This window comes from Carassius auratus, unplaced genomic scaffold, assembly GCF_003368295.1.
Source record: "Carassius auratus strain Wakin unplaced genomic scaffold, ASM336829v1 scaf_tig00017026, whole genome shotgun sequence".
In the NCBI taxonomy this organism is placed as follows: Eukaryota; Metazoa; Chordata; class Actinopteri; order Cypriniformes; family Cyprinidae; genus Carassius; species Carassius auratus.
Window position 1 is genome coordinate 197,131 of NW_020524730.1, and position 20,853 is coordinate 217,983.

General features: G+C 39.1%; 1 protein-coding gene across 6 annotated transcripts in view; it reads right to left on the minus strand.

The window, feature by feature from the left end:
• Nucleotides 1–20,853, minus strand: part of LOC113075386 (protein diaphanous homolog 2-like) — a 335,815-nt gene that overhangs the window by 186,864 nt on the left and 128,098 nt on the right. For all 6 annotated transcript variants that reach the window (XM_026248089.1, XM_026248086.1, XM_026248087.1 and 3 more), the window contains 5 exons: nucleotides 19,460–19,572; nucleotides 13,732–13,848; nucleotides 9,219–9,337; nucleotides 8,001–8,065; nucleotides 7,122–7,226 (listed from right to left, as the gene is read on the minus strand). In XM_026248089.1, coding sequence (XP_026103874.1) covers nucleotides 7,122–7,226; nucleotides 8,001–8,065; nucleotides 9,219–9,337; nucleotides 13,732–13,848; nucleotides 19,460–19,572 — 519 coding nt within the window. The remainder of the gene's footprint in view (nucleotides 1–7,121; nucleotides 7,227–8,000; nucleotides 8,066–9,218; nucleotides 9,338–13,731; nucleotides 13,849–19,459; nucleotides 19,573–20,853) is intronic.

A 20,853-nucleotide genomic window follows, 5' to 3' on the forward strand; every position in this document is an offset into this window, starting at 1 on the left:
ATTTAATTGTTTTAATTCTCTGACTAAAGGATCTATTTATAAAATGTTTTGGCAGAATCATGGGTAATGCAGTTTTTCACTAGTAATTCTGCTATTAACTGATGTCAAGTGTGAAAATGTTTAAATAATGCAGGCTCATGGCTTCCAAAAAAAACTTTAACTACAAATTCTTTAAAGGTTTTTTTTTTTTAAGTTATTACTAAAAATCAGTTCCCCTATGGAGGAAATGACTATGATTTTTACTTCTGGAACCCGACTGTTGCGTTCTATTGGCTCGATTCATTTCCATGATGCTTTTGCTCCAATAATGTACAATTCAAAGGAAAGTTCAAGGCACAAGAGTAGGGAATGAAGTAAATTGGTTGTTGTGCATCTTTTAGAGTTGCTTCTGGAATCCTGTTCTTTCAAGTCTTTCCCATCATTTCAATGCCTAATGACACGCTCAGTGAATTTAGCGCAAGCATTTAGATTCAGTGATGCTTTACTCCCGATTTGACCTTGCTATAAGCAGCCTCTTTAAAAAAAAGAAAAAAGAAAAGGGGAAAAATAACATCTTAACAGCCTATTTTTTCATACTTAACTGCATACTTAGCATACTTAACTGCCTCTAAAATACTGTACACTTATAAGGTGCAGATTCCCCATACTGCATGTAGGGCACAATCAAATATTAAAGACATGTAATGGATAAGAAGATGGATATTTCAAAGGTGAAGACTGTGGAAAAACTTTGATCACATTTGAAATGCTGTCCTTGTTCGTAGTGTTAAGTAAGCTTTGTTTTTTGTTTGTTTTTTAATCTTTATTTTTGAGAATATAAAGGGCATAACAGCAGTCAACACACTGAAAACTGTCAAGAAGAACAGCAGCATCTTCATATTCCTTGTGATCATTTCCTCAAAGACAAAGCGAAAGAGGGATGGCACACATGCACTGCATCTCAAACGAATCAGCCTGTAAAGCTGAATGGACAAGCTGTGTCCCCTGTTACTGAACATGGCAACAGTGCAGGGCACATGGCAACCAGCTCTATGATTCGATGCGAAGTGCTGTCCTTATCGGCATCATTACTGCCAGACTTTTTGCCAAATTCATCCTGGCAGTGGCAATAAGACATGAGTCCAGCCCTGCACTGCACCGCAATGTTACGAGTCCCATGTTGGTCCAGACAGCTGACCACAAAGCTTTCTGATAATCATGAGGTGGCTGCAAAAGATTTCTTCCTCAATATCGCTTGGGTTCTGAATTATTAAGCAAGCTACCATTTGATTCTGCACCTTTGACTCTACAGTGGGTATAGAAAAGAATCACCCCCCTTTAAAATAATCACATTTTGTTGCTTTGCAGCCTGAAATGAAGGCGGACACAGTTTTTGTTTTATCCTTTTTAGGGCTGCACGTTCTCAAGTTTTTCATTAACCGTTAACCGAGGCCCTTAGCGGTTAATACTCGGTTAACCATAGTGTGCCATAGTAACCATAACCATAGTAATTTCCGGACATTGGCCGAAAAAAAAAAAAAAGGAATGTCCGACAAAATTTAATCTCTCCGGTCAAATTGTCCTATTAAAACTGCCTAATAATGCCGCCCATTAACACAATCTGAATTTGAGAATAAGCCTAAAATGTATAAGGCAAAAGGTAACAAGCAGACTCCGCGGCCGCCTCGCTAAGGCTATGACTATGACTATGTTTGACACGTACAACATTTGAAAATCGATAATTATTTATTTATTTATTTAAATTACATTTATATCTGAATTTATGTCAACCTATAGACTTTCAAATATCAAAATGTCATGAATTAATATGTATTTTTGTACAAAATGACATATAAACATATTTTCCTATTATACTTTGCCTGAAAACGCTTCCAACAAGGCGTCGGTTCTATTTCTAGCATGCACGCGTCGAGCCGCGCCTGAGCCGCGCGTCTCACGCAGGCAGTCGGCAAGCTCTAACCTGTTAACATGGGAACCGAATTAAAAACAGACACGCCACGCATCCAGTGTGTCCTGACCGGCCTAATGATGCCCGGGTGTTGGCTGTTGAGATTACAACAACGAGGTTGTACTTGAAGTATATCTAAGCACTGTATTGCAATACTTGCATTTTGCCCCGTCACTCGTATTAGCCCGCTTCATATTAGAAAAATGACTTCTTCTTGTGGACATTACAAATGTCTGGGAGCGCTCTGGCGGTCTCTGGTGGTGCAAAAATGTATTACAACTAAATTCAATTCACGCCATTGACGTCACTTAACCGAGCAAAATGTTTCACTCGGTTACACAACTTTTAACGGTTAATCGGTTAACCGGTTAACCATGGACACCCCTAATCCTTTTACATTTGATCACTGCAACTTATAACATCCAAGTAAAAGACAAAACACCAACACGTCAGAAAAAAGTTAAAATAAATAAAAACCCAGTACTACAGAGTTGGAAAAAGAATTACCCAGTTGTGTCAGTATTTTGTCGAAACGCCTTTTGCTTTAATAGGGCACTTATGGGCATTTTCGCACCGCAGGAACTAGGAGCAACTGTAGTACCGGATTGCCTTTTTGTAGAACCAAATTAGCTCCAACACTGGAGCAGGGTCTAACCCGCACAACTGGTACTACCCGTGATGTAAGTAGACATTGATTGGCTAGACGCCTTTGTAAACCACCTCACCCACCATGATTTCAACTTATTTCGCAAGTATGATGAACAGCCATAAATGTACGGAAACAGGCACTTCTAAGTTGTAGCAAATGTAGCACTGCTAGTTGTCGTTGGAGATTCTTACTCCTCCTTTTCATTCTTTAAATCGCTTTACATATATGTCGACATTCCATGTCCATTATTGTGAAACCCTTGAGACACAGCAAAAAGAGCTCTGATCACAGCATCCTCCATCCTCCTGTTGTTAACATTGTTCTTCTTTGTTAACGTTCTTGAACGCCGTACACAAATGGCATTGCTGTCGACCGGCTTATATCATGTCATAGTACACACTGTCGGTGTGAATACAACCCTTTAAATGGTACTGGGAAATAGTTTGCGCAAAATCTTCCAAGTATTTTAGTACTGTACATTTAGTTCTGGAACTAAAGCGGTGCGAAAAGCCCTAATTACAGCCTTTAGTCTGTTGGGATATCTCTCTACTAACTTTGCACATCTAGACGTTGCGATATTTGCCCATTCTTATTTGCAGAACTGCTCAAGTTCAGTTCAATTTGATGGTAATCATTTATAGACTGCATTCTTAAAGTCATTCCACAGATTTTCAGTTGGGTTTAAGTCTAGGCTCTGACTAGGCCATGCAAGGACATTCACCTTTTTCTCTTTTAAACACCGTGATCAGTTTTGCTGTGTGTGGCAAAGGGTGGTAGATTTTCCACAAAAATGTTATTGTATTTTGCCCCATCCATTTTTCCTTCTATCCTGACTTGATCCAGTCCCTGCTGCAGAGAAACACCTCATAACAGGATATTATTATCTATACTTTACTGTAGGAATGCTGTTGTTTGGATGGTGAACTGTATTGGATGTTTGTTGAGGCCAAATAATTAAATTTTTAGTCTCATCTGCCTCAAAATCTTCAAGGTGTGTTGTGGCAAAGCTCAGCCGTGACTGGATGAGGCCTTTCTTGAGGAGTGGCTTTTTTCTTGCAACTCTCCCATACAAGCCACGTTTATGGGGAATTTGTGATATTGCTGTCACATGCACACAATGACCACTCTTTGTCATAAATTCCTGCAGCTGCTTCAAAGTAGCTGTAGTCCTCTTGGTCGCCTCTCTGACCAGTTTCCTCCTGGCTCTTTCATTCAGTTTGGAGCAACGTCCTGATCCAAGGAGGGTCTGTGTTGTACCAAATATTTTCCACTTCTTAATAATAGAATTCGCTGTGCTTCTAGGCAATGATAAAGCCTTTGGATTTTTTTTTTTTGTACCCGTGCCTGTCCACAACTTTTTCCTGCAGATCTTTTGACAGTGCCTTGCCACCCATAGTTAATAGTTTGCTTAAGTTACACTACCAAGGACTGAAATGCTCCAGGAAAGATCTTTTCGTGCTGAGCTAATCAAAATAAACACAGTTTAAAGTCAAATGGCTTTGTGTGTCATTGAGAAGGTGATTAGATACACCTGATTGAATTTACAAGTTTTAGGAGGGAAGGTGATCCTTTTTCCAACTCAGTGAATCTGTTTTTTCTCTCTCTCTCTCTCTCTTACACGTTGGTGTTATATCTTTCATTTGGATATTTTAAGTTGCACTGAGTAAATGCAGCTGGATAAAAGACAAACTGTCTGTCTTCATTTCAGGCTGTAAAGCAACAAAATGTGATTATTTTAAAGGGGGTGATTCTTTTCTATAGCCATTGTATTCTCTTTTCTGTTGAATTTCCATGAAAGAAAAGACAAGGGACCCTTTCAAGAGGCCTAATAATGCATGTACTCTCATTAACTCAAAAAAAAAAAGTACATGAATTAAAAGTGTGAAGCTCTTTTATTATTTTATTCTTTCCATTTCACATTCAGTCTGTCTGAAATTTTTCAGCTTTCATGAGCTCATCCGACTATTATTTTCGCATGAGCTGTTGTGTTGGTTCGTCTGAATAATGGCTCTTTTCAATTATGTGTTAAAGGCAAATCTGTTGATAAGCTGTCTTTGCTGTCATCTCTTTGTCATCCTTAAACCTTGGTCACCCTAATGGCACAAAATAATGTGGAAATGGCTGCTATTTATGCTATTCAACTCAAAAGTCTTGAAATGTACATCATGCTCAAACTGCTGCAAAAAGCCTTAATTTAGAGACAATGATTACCATAAAGAAGTAAAATATGGAGACAGTATTTTTGAAGAGATCACTTCACGTTTCAGTGCATGGTTGCAGTTTTATGATTCTGTTATTATAAAATATAATAAAAATAATATAAAAATGATTATAATAATTCATTTAAATTACCTTACAACACAGTACAATGTGTTTAGAAACCAAGTTTTACTACCCATCTGTACCAGACGACCAAAGAAGAAGTAGTCAGCAAGTGGGTTCAAGTGTGGGTGAGAGTAGTCAGTTTTCATGGTGATGTGTTGTGCACCCACAACCTGACAACACTGAAACTGTAGTAGGAGAAGAGTGTACACTGGTTGTCTAATAAAGGGTACAATTTCTCAGCTTTGCACATGTCAACCTATGAGTTTATATCCCTTTCAGATGTACCAAAACACCCACAGGATATGTGCAACACTCTCATGCTAATATCCCGGTGCTTCTTTAGTGAGAGCATTATATGTTCTCTACCATAAGTCTGTTGATGTGAGAATGTTCTGGAGCCAAAGCTTTGAACGTGCCATCAGAGCGCACATTTGGAAGGAGTATGCATCCCTAGGGCTCCGCTTCACTCCTCTACCTGTTAATATGCTAGAGATGACTGAGTTTCAAAGAGAAGAAGATTGCACTGGGGTAAGACTGAAGGACACCCAGGGAAAAACAATAGCTGAATGACACTGTGGTCCAGGAAAGCAAAACAGGAGACCAGGTGAGCAGTCATTAGTGGGGTTGCGGCGTCCGTGAGGAGGGACACATTGGGTGCACGCAATATGGCTTGGGATGAATAAGTCTAGAAAAGGAGGGATGATGGTGACTGATGAGGAGCAGACCACAGAAAGGCCTGGGCTCATGAATATGTGTAAGAGTTGAGAAAGTGATAGATGAGGCAGATGGAGGGAGGGAGGGAGTCAAGAGTGGCTAACATGCCTTGATTCGGTTCCTGAGGCAGATGAAGTGCAGGGGTGAGGACTGCACACAAATGAAGTGCCAGGCTCTGAGAAGCTCTGCTTTGCATGGGGAGGAACCCATTCCAGCTCCACCTCCACTTATGCGCCCATTTGGTAAATATGTGAGAATGAATGGTGATCCAAGCTGTCAGGGTCCCTAATGACAGCAGCTCATAACGGTTGAAGGTGGGCAGGATCTTGCTGGGAGAAGCTGGGGGCAAAAGGGCTTGGAAGTATTTAGAGGTAAAGTAAACAAAAGACAAAGTGCTGGCTTTTCCGACTGCAATATGTTTGGTTTCTGGAAAACTATTTACACTGTGGATTGCTCTTCACAAATGGTGAGATTTTTTCCACTTCCTATTAAACTCCATAAGCTAGCAAGCAAGCTACTTATTTTGTCCCAAGACAGCACTAAAATCTAAAATGTTTCAAATTGGGTTTGGTTTGAAATAGCAGTCATTTTGCCGGAGAAGAACTAAGGGTTTTTTCTTGACAGGAACGATGATGTGAGAGCCAAAGACGTAACGCAATCCCTCATAGCGTTGATACAATAGCTAGGAACAGGCTGCAATGGAGCAATTGAGAAAAATCAAATCCAACGATTTGAAGGGGGATATTGGCCTTTTATTAAATCATACAATCCCCCCAAGTCTTAAAATACCCACTTAGAGCTACACTGCATTCACGGTAAAAGATAAAAAGGTTTTAGTTTGACCGAATTAACAGAGTCTTTCCCTTTGCCGCCACATTAGAAGCTGCATTACCATTCGGAGCAGACATAGAAAAACTGCTTTATATGACCTCACAACACAGAAAATAAGTACTAGTGATCCTAATGCGCTTGTAAAGCTCATTTTCAGGGCATTTGATGTATAGCTCATTTTCAGGTCTTTGAGTGTCAAGAAGGTTTTATGATGGAGACAAATATTTTAATGCCTGGTAAATAGCCATGGGGGAATACTGTAAGGTGAAGAAAGGCAGTCTGGAAACCAAAAAAAAAGTAGGCGTGTTGCTTCACAGATCTGTAGGATAAAGGGCTCTTCTAAGGCAAAGCGAACCACAAAGCTCTCATGAGGGAAGATAAGAGAAACCTCAGTAGATTTGAAGCCTCTGAGAGTACAACAAAGCACATGTCGGTTCTGTGGTATAATCAGTGTCAATTGAAGGGTAAACTATGCATGTTAAAGGTGAGCGCATAGGCCACGGCATTGGTGGTAGCTCCCATTAGCATTTACCTGCGTTTGATACCCTTGGATAGAGAGCGCAGAATAGCTGAATTGGTCATATCTATGGGGCTGCAAGTGGAGATGAGGGAGAGAAGAGTGTGTACTGTAGGTTACTGTGCAAGTGTTGTTACCTGGGCCTGCAGGGTGTTGATCTGAGACTCGAGCTCTTTGATTTTCTCCTCCTGCTTCTGCAGCTCAGCCTGCGCTTCCTGCCGTGCGCTGAACTCCTCGTCGAACTGAAGACAATATGGCACATACAAAATCATTGACGTAACTATGCGGGATCCATCAACCACAGGACATATCAACAATTCAGCAAGTCTCTCCACCTTCATTATCATCATCAACATCTTGATCCAGGCTAGGAAGTCGCAACTGGTGGCTGAGCGTCATTCACTTATGTGTGTTCGAGTTTTCACACCAATTTTTGAATAATGTTGATGAATATGGAACTAAATAATCTAAATTATTTACATTTACCCCACTGTTTAGAAATTTGGGGTCATTAATTATTTAGCAAGGATGCATTAGCACGGTCATGAAGTCCCTTTTTTGTTTACTGATATTTACTTATAATGTTATAAGAAAAAAAACATAATTCAGAAGTAATAGGCTATTTTCCGTCCTGATTTCTGTTACATTTGTCAGACTTGGGCAGGAAGCGGATGGAAACACTCTCAAAGCATCATGGGATACAGCTCTTGGCTTCATTATGAACCTCCAATGTTTTAACAAAAAAAAAAAAAAAAACAATATTGTTCATTGGGGCCTTTAACACTATTTGAAATGATGCCTGTAAATAGTGCTCCCAGTATGGCACAAACAAGCTTGCAGATTGGAGCATCAACATTGATTCTGCTTGCACTGATACACATCATGTTGCTCTGCTGCCAGCTATTGATCAGACGAGAACAATCGATGTGCTGTCTCACCGCTCATGGGAGAAAAGTTTGGTGACAGCAGCCTGGTTGCATACCAAGAGAAGCACCCAGGGTGATTAATAGACTCACCTTTTTGGAGAATTCAGCCGCTCTCTGCTCGCTCTCTTCCACTTTGGCTTTATCCACACACTGATCTGTCATACACAAACAGCCGGGTACATGAAAGCGCACAAAACACACGAGTGTATGTAAATTGCAAGGTGCAATGTTAACACGATGCTTAAGATTCTACATCAGACACAGAATGAAGACAATCAAAAGAACAAAAAAGCAAACAGAATACAATGAACCTGTCAGTGTCTCATTCCCCCCCTCCCCTCTGGAGATTTGTATTCTGTTCTGGAGGTTTGAGATGCAAATTTAAAAACGGGGCCCCACAAAATCTGTTTTCAACTCATTAAAGTAAGGCAAGAAGTGAGAAAATCAAAAAAAAAAAAAAAAAAAATTCTGCAGATGGGTCTGAAAACTTTTAATGAGTCTTTGTTGGAAAGTTATGAAAGTGCTAGTGACAAATCACAAAGAGAATGGGGGGGGAATTTACATCACCCTTATTTTATTAATTCCTTTGGTGTCCAAGAACCTGGAAGACAAAACAATTGGCAAGAAAGCACCCCCCCAACATTTAATCACAACACACCAACATTTAATCATAAAACAAATGAAAAAAAGTCCAGGACTGCAAATAAAGCCGGTACAGCTGAAGTCGTGTTGCGTTTATAAGACATGACATGCCAGCCAGGTTTTGCAGATAATGTTTTATTTATGCATAATGAGTGTACCTTATCTTACATGTCAGGTGAGTGCAGGTGTTTCAGACAGGGCTCTCATGGGGACCGGGAAATGATAATTAGATCTACTCCAGGAAATCGCAAACTTCTATCAACTGCAGTTGCACCTCCCTTAGTGCAGTGTGATTTCACAGTTATGTTAGACAGAATGTAGTGTCAACCAGTGCAGGATTGTTATAATCATACTCCAGACGTCCCATTAAGCCCCAAAAATCTTTCTGGCGGATTTCATTGAAGTGGTATAACTCAATACTGCTCTCAATACGCTTTTACCTAAAGCTGGTTACCGAAACCTGAAACTCCTTTTTATTCATTCCGAAATGTTCTGGCCACTTTATCAAATTGACCATACTGTTCAAGACAGAATTTAATAGTCTGGAAAACTGAATTGTACCAATAAATAATAAGCTAAAAGGAACTGCACTGAGGTCTAGCGTGGTGTTCGACACAAAGACGTTTCCTTGAAGACTCAGAAGACCTACTGTAATCTCAGACTTACCGACGAGAAGGCTGAAGTCCACCTCTAGTCGCTCCCTGTAGGCGAAATCAGGGTCCATCCCATTGCGGTGGAGGACGATCTGGGACACACACTCCTCGATCACCTTGTAATACTGAGGCCTGGGATAAAAAGGAGTTCAGCGAGAGTGAGGGGACAGAGTATGACAAGAGACAAAGCCGTTAAGTTCATATGAAATACCTGCCTTGTGCGTTCCTGCGAGGACAGCTCTTCATAAATCATCAGGTAAGACATATCTTTTAATGGTATTTTACAGCATTGAATTAAGGCTTCCTTTGGTACATAATGAAATCACTAACGGCAAAGTGTGCAGCCGGAGAGCGCTTGGGTGACTTTGTCCATTCAAGGTGAAGACAAACCCACATCCGGGCCTCCATTCTTCCCTCTCTAATTTGCAATCATCTTTGGCTATTAAGGGCAGCAATAAAACCTGAGACGCAAATCTAATCAGTGTAATCTGTGTAATTAGTTGCACAATGGCAGGGAAAACACGGTCTTGTGTTTGGAGCATTGACAATGACGGGACGGGGAGTAAATGGGTCTGGGACTAGACACTGCCACGGCGCTTAGTGTGTGACCTTTTCTGAGTTATATTACCAAATTTAATTGCTAGTGACATTTAACAAATACAATGTCGACTTAAGCTGAGCTCTGTAGTGGCAAATAATTATGTTCCAAGCATGACCTTGAATGTCTTATGTAGGTACTCAATTTTCCTCCCAGAAATTTTTCGACCCCTTCTCCCAACAAAACAAGCTTTCGAATTCTAATGAACAAGCATGACTTTAAAAATGTCTCCGTGCTAAATAATTGCACCACAACTCATAGGTAAAGCCACTTAATTCTAGAGCATTACATTTTTTAATCTCTAAACATTCTTGTTTGATAAGCAATATTTGCGGGGGGAATATAGATAAGCCAATGGATGAAAGGCAGAGTTGTTTGACCCAAAGTAATAAATTACACAACAGGGGTGTATTTGCACTTATGTCTCCTTCTGATTCATATTTCAGATTTATTTGCTGCTCTTATGGTCTGTGTGCCGCTATAAAGAAAAATCAAGATATCCCCTAAATTCAGCCACAGAAAGTGGCACATTTAATATTTTAGATAATAATACACAAACACATAATAAAATAATAATACATGCAATCATTCAGATGCTCTCTTATCATTGATGGAAGTATTAAAGTGTTAGTTCACCAAAAAAGTAAAATTCTGTCATTAATTACTCACCTTCATGTCATTCCAAACCATTAAGACCTTTGTTCGTCTTCAGAACATAAATTATGATATGTTTTGGTGAAATCTGAGAGCTTTTTGAACCTGTATAGACAGCAATGCAACTGAAACGTTTCCAGGCCCAGAAACATAGTAAGGACATTGTTAAAATGGTAATAATGTAATGTTATGAAGCTACGAGAGGTTTGTGTGTGTGTGTGCGTGTGTGTGAAAAAGCAAGCAAAAATATTTACTTTATTCAACAATTTCTTCTCTTCCTTGACAGTCTCTGCCACCATTCACGAGCTGATGCAGGAGCCCGTGAAGGAATTGTTAAATAAAGTCATTAATATTGTTTTCTTTGCACATAAACAGTCTTCTCCTACCTTCAAAACTTTTGGGCAGCCATATCACCCTGGAGCCCAAGACCGGTTTCCCACTGAAGCTAAGCAGGGCTGAGCCTGGTCAGTACCTGGATGGGAGACCTCCTGCTGCTGGAAGATGTGATAGTGAGGCCTGCATGGGGTGCGGATGAGGTGTGACGGCATCCTGGCTAAATTCGCCCATTGGCCTCTGACCACTGTGGCCTCCTAACAATCCCCATATCGGCTGATTGGCTTCATCACTCGGTCTCCTCTCGACCAGTAAGCTGGTGTGTGGTGGGCGTTCTGGCGCACTATGGCTGCCATCGCATCATCCAGGTGGATGCTGCACACTGGTGGTGGATGAGGAGATAACCCCTGACTACGTAAAGCACTTTGAGTGCCTAGAAAAGGTCTATATGAATGTAAGGTATTATTATTATTATTTAAAACATAACGGTTGAACCACTGATGTCATTTAATGTTTCTGGGCTTAGGAATGTTTCAGTTGTTCATTCAGTTGTTCTGTGCATCTACACCGGGTCAGAAAGCTATTAGAATTCTCCAAAAATATAATATAATATAATATAATATAATATAAAATAAATAAATAAATAAATAAATAAATAAATAAATATATTATAATTTTACTTCAGTTAGTTGCCAAGGCAACAAATGTTTATACAGTATACAATTCAAGGCATTAACTATAATTGAATATCTCTCCTAGCTCAATGACAAATAACATACTCAACCAAACAAATTATCATATTCATACAATTTTCCAATTTAAAACCTTGTTGTAAGAGACACGGCAGCGATGTGTAATAAGCGTGCAGAGGGGGCGGACGGGGTGGCTGGAACTGATAGGGCTGAGAGTGTCACTGAGCCTGGCTTAGTGGCAAGGCCCGAAGCTTACGCCTGTCACTGATCTACACCGTATCATTATCTCAATAAGCCGCCCTATTTTCTCAACATCCTGGCTACCACCACTGCCGCATGCTGGATAGAACCAGGAAGGAGACGACTGACCCAGAACTGTCACACCCCACCAGAGGAGACGGCATATGTCCCACACATCGGAGCCGCTCTTTCCTTCTCTCTCAATCTGGCACCTTCGCTGTCTGCCTCTCATCTCCCATCCAAACCCTGCTCCACACTGCCCATCTAATCTTCACATCAGTCATGGCCAAAAGTAGAAGATGTGCTCCATATACACTCCCTCTGATCTACCTTCTGTTAGAGAGTCTTGGAGAGTTACTGCCCAACATCTTCCACTGCTCTAAAAAGCAGTAAAACTGGAGGCTGTAGGGCTGAAGGACATCAGTAACTGTTATTAAATCATTCTGTTTACTTTATTTCATTTTAAAAAAGGTTATTAAACAAATTGAGGGAGAAGTTTTCATTCAGATAACCAAGGACAGAGTTGAGAACACAAAGTGAAATGAGGATAAAGATGTCTGGTTGTTTTGCCGGAATTAAAGAATGGTTTTAAATCAAAAAGTGTGATCTATTGGCGCAGACAGCTCTCCTTTATGGCTGGCTTTGATCACCAGAGTATGTCGCAACACCTATGAACAAGAGCAACGTTGTCGACTGATGCGGACTGAAGTAGAGAGATGCCACCAGCCTATTCTTCCCTCCCTCTCCTTGAAGACTCAGCCATCAAAGCACAGACTGATCTCAAGGGGTTCCTTTAATCTAAAATTATAGCCATACAATTTTCCAACCAGCCAATCCAATCTACATAAAACGACTCGCCATGTTCAAAAGCAACCAAAGACATCAGTGACGAGAACTTTATAGATTGACCATGCGATGCAGATGGATGTAAGACAAACAAAACTGTGCATCCTTCTTTAGATGCTAAGCTTAAGAAATATGTTTTAATGCAGATAAAAGTCTCATGGCTCAAACATCGCTGTTTCTCATCATTTTTTTAAACCGGAAAAAAAAGAAAGATAAATATTTGAGTTGATATTCAAATGTCTGATTTATTTGGTCCTTTTTTTTTTTTTTCTTAGGAGAAAAATCTGAGAGGCAGGAGACTTAATTTTCTTGTCATTTAATCTCATTGGTGTCTTAAAGAAACAATTGGAGATGTTAAATAGATTCCATGTGGTATTTTTTCTTTCCCAAGGGAGAGAATCTTTAATAAGGACATACATTTTTAATCAGCGTTTGTAGTGATCCTGTTTTCTGCCATCAGAGTTAGAGACAGAGGGGCGGGAGGGATGGCACTGAACGAGAATCTGCCATACTACTTGGTTAATGTGTTTTCTATTTCTCGCTTTTTCCAACAAGCCAGGCAATACATTATTCATGGCTCAAAGTGAGCAGCAACATGTCCATGGTAAATTCCCTCCCTTTCATCGCTTCGCTCTTCCCTCTTTATTAAATATTTTACCTCAGCAACAGGTCTGATGCAACAGTGAACTGAAATGATCAGTATCATTTCTTCACTTTCTGACATACGCACAAACTCTGAGTGCGGCTGAACATGCAAAATAACTATCTTTTGAATAAATTATCATTCAAGACTGAAATCTTATATCACGATATAAGTAATTTTATAATACTGCAACAGCACAGCTATACACCAGAATACAAATATTGTTGTTGAAATTACACCGAAATACACACACACACACACGCACACACACACACACACACACACACACACACACACATATATATATATATATATATATATATATATATATATATATATATATATATATATATATATATATATATATATTATTTTTTTTTTATTTTTTTTTTTTTCTCATCTGTGAAATCTGAAGAATGCTTGATAAAATAAAATAAAATAAAATATGAACAGATATGTGCAACCTTGTTATCATCGTACAATGGAATGGATATTAAATAAAATACATGATAGCACTCACCTGATATAATAATCATTCCGGATGAGCAGCAGGTGCTGGAGGATGGACAGGAAGTAAGGTTCTGAGCCTGTGTCTTTCACCATGTTGGACAGGAGATGGTACACTTCACCCATATCAGTGCATAGATGGTTAAGGACACAACTGCACACACTGCTTGCCACATAAAACAATGTTCATCTAAACATGCCATTTCAATACGTATGGATATAAAATTGTATATAAGACTGTAACGGCTGGATAAATCAGGCAAATTATTATTTGTTTGTATTATTATTTAACAAATAATCCAACAGAACCCCTCACCCAACAACCACAGTGGGTTCCAAGATGTCTGTGAACAATAACCCAGGCCCCTGGCTACCATTGCAACCAGGAAACCTCAGCCAAACCAGATAACTTTATGACTTAAAAGTGCAGTATGTAGAAAGAATATCCCCCCTACATAATTCACTTTGAAACAGACACATACTGCCCACTGGAAAGGATTATTTCATTAATTCATAGCCAAATATTTTCTATAAATGACTATGCATATCATATCATACATTGACTTTTGTATTGTATACTTTTTTTATCCATGCTTATGATGGAACCATTGGTTAATGTAACCTCACATATAGCATGTTTGGTATCTAAAAATTTGTATTTTGATAATCTAAATGAGAGTGTATACGATTGATACCCATGCATCATATGATTGTTCTAGGAATCTTTAATAGTTTTTACGTCAACAACCAATCCAGTTACATGCTTGAACACAGAGTCGTAAACTTTCCCTTGGAAAGTTCAAGTTACCCTTATCTCACTGACCACTTGGAGGTGTGACCCCCACAGAAGTAAAAAGGCACTGTCAGAGTTGCCTCTTCTCTCTTCTTTGGCTCTTACCCTTTTGCCTCTTAGACATCCATTTCAACTGCGATCCATCGGAGCTCCGCCGCGCCGGCAGGACATCAAAGTTGCAGCAAGCCATGGTGCAACTTTTCATCTGGGAGAAAACTCTCCCGACCACAACTGAGTCAGGACAACTTCTTTGAAGTTGTCATTCTTCAACCCAGAAAAATGTAATCACAACATCAACACCACCAAACCATCGAGACTTTTATCCGAGACTGCATCAAGACGATCGTTCAGCGGCCAAGACAATACAAGCTTTGGATAAAAGCGTCTGCTAACTGCATAAATTTAATTTAATTTAATTTTTAATTTAGTTTCTGATTCTATCCCTGCTTGTGGATAACGTTCCATTAATGATCCGATCTTGTTACATGCTCTAATACACTAGTACTGTAAGAATGTTATTTTCTATGGCATATGTCTCCCCCCGAATTATCACCCCATCCCTTAATCACCGCCCTTCACCAGGCTCCTGACAGGAGTGTGTGCGTGTGAAAGAGGAGGGGCGCAGAATCATCCAGGTCTGGTGGCATGTGATGAGGCACACCTGAAGGGGAATGGAGCTTCATCACCTCCACAGTTAAAATGCCGAGTGGTCTCTTCCCCTGTGCATGCACGCTGGTGTCCTCGTGGGTCCAGGAAGGGAGTATTGAGGGATCTCCATGCTTCCAAAGTCACGAGCTGCCGGACCCATGGTCCGGACAAGAACCACACCGTGGGCCAAGGAGGACGAAGTCGCTCAGAAGAAGCCACCGCCCCTCGCGCCCTGGACCAGACCAGAGAGTGGAGCACATGCGGCCGCTGGACCCTTCCTTCTCGAACACTGCCCCAACTTCAACATTTCCCCGCAGCACGAAAATTCACCACAATTCATTTCCCTTTTGAGCTAATTTGCTACAGTTCATATGCACTAGACTGATTGCAATATGAAGTGCAGCAGTACAATTCTAAGATGAGAATGAACAATAAAATGCAGGAAATACAACTAAAGGTGAATGGCCATCATTCACTGGAATTTGCTTGCTTCTCTTAATTCAGATGGAGGGCTAAGTCAAAGTATGAGTCTAACCAGAACTAATGCCATCTTACTACATTGTAAAATATCTTTAGGGATCTAATTTACTAATGTATGCAAATACAAGGTATTGAAGAAAAGTGGCTCTTCTTATACCCTGGCTCTGAACATGAATCAAATGACAAATATTTTAGTTGATTATTTAAAGCAATAAAATATGGATAAGTCCCTTCCTATTTATATCTTCATTTTGTCTTGGTTGTCTCCAAAACAGAAGAAATGTACTCTTAAACTTGCTGAGTATTGATTAAATGTAAAACATCTCCCTCTCTGAGGAGAATGGGCAGTGGCTTTCCATGACTAAAACAGATGTAAGAACAGATGGTCTTAGTATTATTATAATTATTATTATAATTATTATTGTTATTATTATTATTATTATTATTATTATTATTATTATTATTATTATATCAAAAACTAATGTTCCAACCCTCTCTGCTGTCCACTAAAATTAAATAAATGAGCGGCAATCTATTTTCAATAGTGGCAACATATAATGATTAACAGTAGCAGCTTATTATTTGTTTCTACTAACAGTCCCACAATGGAATTAATATAACAATGCTCACTTAAATATATATATATATATATATATATATATATATATATATATATATATATATATATATATATATATATATATATATATATATATATAAAGTAAAAAGAAATGTCTAATAAAAGAAAATAACAATCTTTGAAAATATGGGCTAAAATGGTTTAAGGAACTGTGTGTATATTTGTCTTTACATGTACTCTAGGTTTTGACAATGTCTTTTGAAATATTTAAACACTAACCACAGGGTGATGCACTAGCTGGACTGGAGCACACTTTCTTGAGCCTCCACAATCACTCCTTCCCCTCCACTGGGATAGAAATCAAAAAGATGTGGAGCCTCAATATTTAGATGCATTTTTTTTTTTTTTTTTTACGTACAGCAAGTCTGTTTCGATTTAAATAAAATCTGTCTCAGGTTAGAGAATTATATATTCTTTAAAATAATATTAACTATAAATCATATCAACTTTATGTATAGTGTATGTGTAACACTATATATTTATGGAGCAATAATAAAACAGAACATTAAGCCTTCCAGCCACTGCACTTTAAAATCTGCCCTTGCAGCAAACCAGCACTGGACCAACACTGATGTACATTTTATAATTAACTCATATCATTTCAGTTATTCATACGGTTGTGAGTGCACCCCATGTTCAGCCAACTCAATGTGAGAATACAAGCATCTTCAGAGCAATATTGCTGATAACCCAGGTGATCTGCTTAAGTGAATTATTTTCTCCACACTTCAAAACAACAAAATGCACCAGAAAGCAATTCTCTCTATTAAGCAGGAACACGAGTGTGCACACAGACAAACCACTGTCTGTGCATATTTGTATTTCGCACATGTTTGCAGTAATGTACCGGTGGGGTAGGTGATGCATAAACATGAGCTGTATCTGTATGGAACTGAGCAATACAAAAGACAGAGAGGGAGGGTCAATCAATCACACTGCCCAATTTTCGATTCATATATAATATATTCAACAGCTTCCTGAAGTCACTATAGTGCCCAGAACTAAACCAGAAGTGCTATATTTATACTACTACTACCACTAACTAAAATAATTATTGTAATGTGTAACAATTTTTTTTTTTTGCTCTGGATGAGCGTTCACGGTGTGTGGGAGTGTGTGTGTGGGTGGGTGTGTGTGTGTGCACTTGGATGAGATAAATGCGGAGCACAAATTCCGAATATGGGACAGTATACTTGGCCACACGTCACGCCACTTTATTTCTACAGTATAACTTATAAAGTGGAGAAAGTAACTTTGCACATCTCAACTAACTCTCATATACTATTATTAGGATTAGTAGAATAAATTTACATGTGCATGCAAAGATATAGTCTGTTTGTTAGGGGGCCATCAAAATAAAGTGTTAGCGGGTTTATTAAGCAGACACTCAAGTGCAAGTAAAACAATGGCTGGTAGCTATTATAAAAATAAATACATAAAAATATAATAATACAAACAAAATTGTATAGGTAATACATGTAAACATTCATAAAAATATTAATTTGTAATAATAATAATAATAATAATAATAAAAATAATAATAATAATAATAATAATAATAATAATAATAATAATAATAATTACATGAAGCAGCCTGAGCGAAAACTTGAAAAGTTAGTGAAATTGGAAATAATAATAATAATAATAATAATAATAATAATAATAATAATAATAATAATAATAATAAATACTTTTTTGAAAGTTTAAATTCATATAATATGTGACCCTGGAACACAAAACCAGCCTCAAGTCGCTTGCGTATATTTTTAGCAATAGTCTAAGGCCCCTTTCACACAGAGGCATGATTTGCTGTATATGCATACATTTTGTATCATATAGGTGTTCCTGTGGCTCAGTGAGTAGAGCATTGTGTTAGCAGCGCAAAAGGTTGTGGGTTCAATTCCCAAGGAACACACACACACAAAAAGCATTGCCTGAATGCACTGTTAGTTGCTTTGGATAAAAGTATCTGCTAACTGCATAAATGTAAAGAGGGATTTCGTCCACATAGATCTTTTTAATAATTAACATTAACACGGATTATTAACACGGATGAATAAATGTATAGTTCCATGTTCGTTTGTATACCGCGCACAAGGTTTATGCACACAGTCCACGTCGTCTTCTCCATTTGTAATGTATTTCTGCGGCAGAATTAGATTTTTTTTTTGCACCCTCAGATTCCAGATACATAAAAAGTTTGTTTCTCGGCCAAATATTGTCCTATCCTAACAAACCATACATCAATGCAAAGCTTATTTATAGGCTTTCAGAGCTTTCCCTTATGACTGGTTTTGTGGTCAAGGGTCACATATATATGTACAATTTCTACAGGTAAATATTCATAAAGCAACCTGACAGAAAACGAGCAGAGTGGGACTGGAGAACGTTTGATGTTTCGAAAGAATAGAGGGAGGAAAGAACTGAGAAAGACAGAGACCGTTGCTTAGACACGCATATTACACAAGGCACTTACAGATCAATGCCAAATTGTCCTTAGAGACAAATGTTGTGTCTCTTACACAGTTGGCTGCTCACGAAAATCATTAGTCCAGACAGCCTGAACTAAAACGCTGGCTTGTACATCATTTCAGTAAAGCTTTCCCTCTGAGAGCTTATGGAAAGAGACCCAAACGATAAAAACCATCAAAAAATCATCACTAAAAAAATATGCTTTGCCATTTTTCAAATTCAGCGAATGGCTTCAAGCTACTTTATAACGGGACCGTGAGGTTACACACAAATCCAGAAGCTACTGCATATGGCTGCCACGTACGCAGCTGTGGCCTGAAGGGTCAGATGCAGATGTATAAACAGGGAGAAAATAAGTGTGTACGGATTTCCATAGCCGTGTGGCATAATCTATCCGCAGATTTGAGGGGGAATGAAACAGAGGAGAGGTGAGCGTAGAGGTTGCTCTCTGTGTCTCTGGAATGTCAGTATAATGAGCTCTGTGCCAGAGAAGGATGCTGGGATATGTGTGTGGTGTTGATGTGAAGAGGTTTGTTTACCACCAGAGTTGCCAGAGGCTGGACTGGAATTGAAAAAAATAAAAAATAAATAAAAACCTGATTCTCAAATCCCTTCCGAATGAACTGGAGGTCTTGGCTTTAGACCTATGAGCCACACCGGGCGCCCTTGCGGCTGCATGCACACACAAGGCAGTGGTAAAAAGGATATTCCATTTCTGCGCGGATGTCATCCAGTCGGTGAGACAGTTCGATGGAATCCTCCTCCTTATTTTCATTAAACACCTTCAGTTGAATGTCGAGCTCCTCTGTCTCCTTCAGCTCCTGTGATTACAGAGGTTGACATGAGAGGAATGAGTGACTGATGATGGGTCATCATATAACATTGATAATACAACAGGATGAAAAAGTCTGTTTTTGGACATTTAAACAATTTTTATAAGGCCTTGGATTGACCCGATTTGAGTTTTGTGGCTTTTATATGCTCTTTGCTAGTTTAGGCCATGCTAGTGTACTTCTAAAGCCCCTTTCACACTGCACGTCGGACTCGGCAAATTGCCGGAACATTGCCGGGTCGCCTTCTGTGTGAAAGCATACACGTCCCGGGATTGATTCCAGCATTGAACCCGGGTCGGGGACCTAGTAACATTGCCGGGTTCAACCCAGGACAAGTGATGTGTGAACAAAAGCCAGATCCAATGACGTGTCGAAGTGATGACGCGCGTTATCGCGCAAATATTTTACCAGCTGTTTTGAAGGAAGATCAATGTTTGCAATGAAAAAATATGTGACAACTGTAATGAAGCAGAGACGCCGAGATCGTTCGCTTACTTCAGTGAAAGTATAACGTGCCTAACGTTTTCGACTCGTACATTACACGTCACGCCCTGATGTTACATGTCATTACGGGACCTTTACTGGTTGTGTGTGAAAGCACGCACATATCACGAGTAATCACTGGCAGTGTGAAAGTGCAAAATCTAGCGACCCGGGAACAATTGCCGGAACACTTTACCCATGTATTTGCCGGAATGGCAGTGTAAGGGGCTTAAATGTTGACCAGTTCAAAACTGCATTCAAAATTTACAGTTTACAGACATTAATATATTTAAAACAAGAAGCGCAAATGGAAACATGACTAAATGCATGTCTTGCCCAAACTTCCTGTTTAAGAAGGAAATACAAAAAAAAAAAAAGTGATGAATGGATGCCAATTGAGGAGTGGCTACAGTATGCTAATAATGAATCGACAGCCTATTCGCTAATTTTAAATAAGTTTGCCACTGGTCAAAAACAGCGTAACATCTCATTCATTTATATAGCGTCTGTCATACAACTCTGCCAGCAATTTAATGACATCAAGGATATGATGTGATTGGTTATCAAGGTACGCAGAAGTTGGTATCTCTCCATAATAATAGGGACATCTTTGAGAAAGCTGTGTTTGTCAAGTTATTCAAAACTCAGGTGCTAATTAAAACCATAAGTCTGATCATTGTTGTATAGCGCTGAGACTCTATCTGTTTTTCTATGTTACACAGATTGTCTTGCTATGTACCAGTAACATAGGTGATAGATCTAAAGGGTTTAGAGAGAGGGAGAGAT